We start from the raw sequence: 3,254 nt of genomic DNA, 5'->3' as shown, positions 1-3,254 counted from the left end.
AGAAATTGATAGAAAGTATTAAATTACGCATATAATGTAGAGATGGCGCCACATGAAGTATAATACGTATAAAACTAAATGATGTATTATACTTGTATAATATCATGTATAATACTATGTAAGAAACCTCGTGTATAATACGTGCCCAACCCTGGTTGTGACACGAAAAGTCGGTCTACTCCGAAAAATGACAACAACGAAATTGGAGAGCTGTAACTCCATGGAAAGGTACGTGGGCGAAATCATATCAGCCGCGCATCAATTATCTGCCATTGGTTTTGAAATAAACCAAGAGTGGCTCGGGACTGTCTTATTAGCCGGGCTCCCAGAACGATATGAGCCAATGATAATGGCGCTTGAAAATTCCGATTTACAAGTAACAGGAGACTCGATTAAAATGAAGTTGCTGCAAGAATCGAATTATCTCGATAAATCGAAGAAATCGATAAATTCTGACTCGGCGTACCATGTGAAGCGACACGTAAGAGGCGCGAAATCTAAACAACCATTGAGGACTATTAGATGCTGGAATTGTGATAAAGAAGGACACATCGCAAATGAGTGCAGAAACAAGAAATATGAAAATAAGGAAGAGAAAGTTCACAAAGACAATAAATATAAGGAAACTTAGATCGTGAGAAAAGAAAATCCGATTCAAATACAAAGTTGGCCTTTATGGTAAACAGTGAAGGTAATAGTCAAGATTGAATTGTGGATTCGGCGGCCTCAATGCACATGACACCGGACGAGACGATGTTTGAAGATTTAATGCCGTTCTCTGGACAGGTTACCGCTGCAGATAATAAAAGGTTACATATAAAAGGAAAAGGAAAGGTAACTACATCGGTATTAATAAAAGAAAGAATTCGCGAAGTTGAGCTGAATGACGTATACTATGTTCCCGAACTTAATGTAAATCTATTGTCAGTGCTTAAAATAACCGAAAAGGGTTATATTGTTAGTTTCAATGAATTTGAATGTGTAATAACAGACACGAATGGCAAAATGATAGCAACCGTAAAAAGAGTAAAGGACGTATATATATTAGTGCAGCCCACAAACATGGTGTACTATTGTAAGAAAAGTAACAGTGCTTTGTGGCATAGGAGGCTAGGTCACTTGAGCAGGCAAAGTATGAAATTGTTAAGAGATCAACATGCAACTGGTTTAGTTTTTTCAGATCCAGACGAAAGAATATGCAAAATTTGTGCAAAAGTCAAGCACGCTAGGAAATCAGTCAATTCAAACGAACATAAGACCTACAGACCACTAGAATTGATTCATTCAGATTTGTGCGGGCCAATGGAAGAGACGTCCATCGGGGGAGCAAAATATTTTGTTCTTTTCGTTGATGACTACTCAGGAAAATTGAGTATCTATTTCTTGAAAGGTAAGCATGAAGTTCTGGAAGCATTCAAGACTTACAAGAAATATGTCGAAACGAGTACGGGACAACGGATTATGGCACTACGCTCAGACAATGGACGTGAATACATAAGTGGACCATTCAAACAATTTCTTCGAGAAGAGGGAATTCAACATCAATTGACCATCCCGTACACGCCACAACAAAATGGCCTGGCAGAGCGGAGCAACCGTTCTGTAGTTGAGAAAGCGCGCTGTATGCTGGCCGAAGCGGGTCTTCCTAAGAAATTTTGGGCAGAGGCAAGCTCGACTGCGGTGTATCTAATCAACTGATCACCGGCAAAAAGACTCTTAGGCAAAACATCTTATGAAACTTGGACAGGTAAAAAACCTAATTTATCACATTTGAAAGTTTTCGGTTGCAGAGCCATGTTTCCTCTGTTCCTATCGCTATGTCTATCGCTATCGCTATGTCTATCGCTATCGCTATTGCCTCGCATTGTGTTTAGGCCTTATCAATCAGCATTCAGATTTGGTTTTGCATCGAAGCTTCAACCAGCAACAACGATTAAAACATCCGCGTTGAAAGAGAGCGATGAGAGAGTTGCTTTTTCTTCGCGATCTTACGTTAATCAGCCCTTATCAGGGCTGCAGTTTGTGCATTTTTGCTTTGTTTCGTACTTTAATACGAGAGCTCTGCTCTGTTCTATCATACGTGTAACGTACCGGGGAATTTATTGCATAACCTCATTCCGGTTTCCCGCGCAGAGGCATGGCCTCGGACTCGGGGGGAAGCAGTGACCAAAACTCACATCGCAGTGTTTCCTTCTCCCTACATCCTCCTACATTGGTGATTAATCCGTCTAACCAGACCAATTCCTCACCCATTAATATGAATTCTAACGTTTCCAGCGATCTTTCTAGCTCGATGCTTAAATCGCTATTTGACGAAGCAGGCTTATCTGAGGTAGCAACATGCAACCCTAACAAAGAAATTACGCCATCATCATCATCGCCACCCCCACTATCATCAGATAGCTCTCAGGTAATGACCTCAAGAGATCCTAGCATGGAAATAGACGAAATTACAAATACTAGGAAGCGCCATTCCTCTGAGGAGATAGAAGCACAAGGTCGTTCCTCGACCTCCCCCCCAAAGCGATCTACCGCTTCGACAACTTCCACTTTGAATCCTCGAGACTCCCCAAGGCCAAATAACGCAGAAGACGCGATCGGTGCGCGCTCTCAGGATACTACTAATGCTGCAGCTAACCTTAAAGCTGCACCTAAATATCGCCCCCAGGACAACGGTCCCTACGCGGTCTACGTCTACGACCTGAATCGTGAAAAGGCTACACATCCGATTGTCATCTCAAGTATCATCGCGAACTCAGGTATTCCAGATATACAGGAGATCAAAAAAATCGGTAAAGGTAAAATCCTTATAGAGGCGAAATCTGCCACCGCTGCTAATAGGTTAGTAGATAATCCAACATTTTCTAAACATAACCTTAAAGCTTTCATACCAGCCTTTAGAGTCATCAGAGAAGGCGTCATTCAGGATGTACCTGTCGAACTTGCACTCGAATACATTCACACACACATTGAAACGCCAACCGCCAAAATCTTGGACATTCAAAGATTAAATAGAAGAGTCACAATAAATGGTAAAAGCGAATATGTACCCTCCAAGACACTTCGCATTAAATTTGCTGGACAGGTTCTTCCAAGAGAAGTGTTCTTGTTTAAAATCAGACATGAGGTACGACCCTATATACCTAAAGCTCGCATATGCTTCTCGTGCTTTAGAGTCGGACATATAGCTAAAGTCTGCAAGGGCCCGCCTAGGTGTCTATATTGTGGAAACAACGCCCATGAAAACGAAGACC

General features: G+C 41.6%; 1 protein-coding gene across 3 annotated transcripts; it reads left to right on the top strand.

The window, feature by feature from the left end:
• Nucleotides 1-1,866: 1,866 nt before the first annotated feature.
• On the top strand, nucleotides 1,867-3,253 carry LOC108761841 (protein MTL1). 3 transcript variants are annotated; one of them, XM_018508591.1, is made up of 3 exons: nucleotides 1,867-2,410; nucleotides 2,486-2,759; nucleotides 3,175-3,247. In XM_018508591.1, exons 1-3 carry the CDS (start codon nucleotides 2,138-2,140, stop codon nucleotides 3,186-3,188), a joined length of 561 nt encoding a protein of 186 aa, XP_018364093.1. In that variant the 5' UTR covers nucleotides 1,867-2,137; the 3' UTR covers nucleotides 3,189-3,247. The 3 variants fall into 3 exon arrangements, with proteins under 3 accessions (XP_018364093.1, XP_018364091.1, XP_018364090.1); XM_018508589.1 differs by having other exon boundaries at nucleotides 1,868-2,410; nucleotides 2,486-3,032; nucleotides 3,175-3,253; XM_018508588.1 differs by having other exon boundaries at nucleotides 1,868-2,410; nucleotides 2,486-3,085; nucleotides 3,175-3,253.
• The last annotated feature ends 1 nt before the right edge of the window (nucleotide 3,254 follows it).

The sequence above is a fragment of the Trachymyrmex cornetzi genome, unplaced genomic scaffold, assembly GCF_001594075.2.
Source record: "Trachymyrmex cornetzi isolate Tcor2-1 unplaced genomic scaffold, Tcor1.1 scaffold2676, whole genome shotgun sequence".
Classification (NCBI taxonomy): domain Eukaryota; kingdom Metazoa; phylum Arthropoda; class Insecta; order Hymenoptera; family Formicidae; genus Trachymyrmex; species Trachymyrmex cornetzi.
This window is presented reverse-complemented; position numbering and strand designations above follow the sequence as displayed.

Excerpts from the sequence above, each read along its gene's own strand:
- LOC108761841 (XM_018508588.1), top strand. The coding sequence starts at position 2,138 with ATGGCCTCGGACTCGGGGGGAAGCAGTGACCAAAACTCACATCGCAGT. Across the intron at positions 2,411-2,485 it reads TATCATCAGATAGCTCTCAG|ATAGAAGCACAAGGTCGTTC; the intron begins GTAATGACCTCA and ends TCCTCTGAGGAG.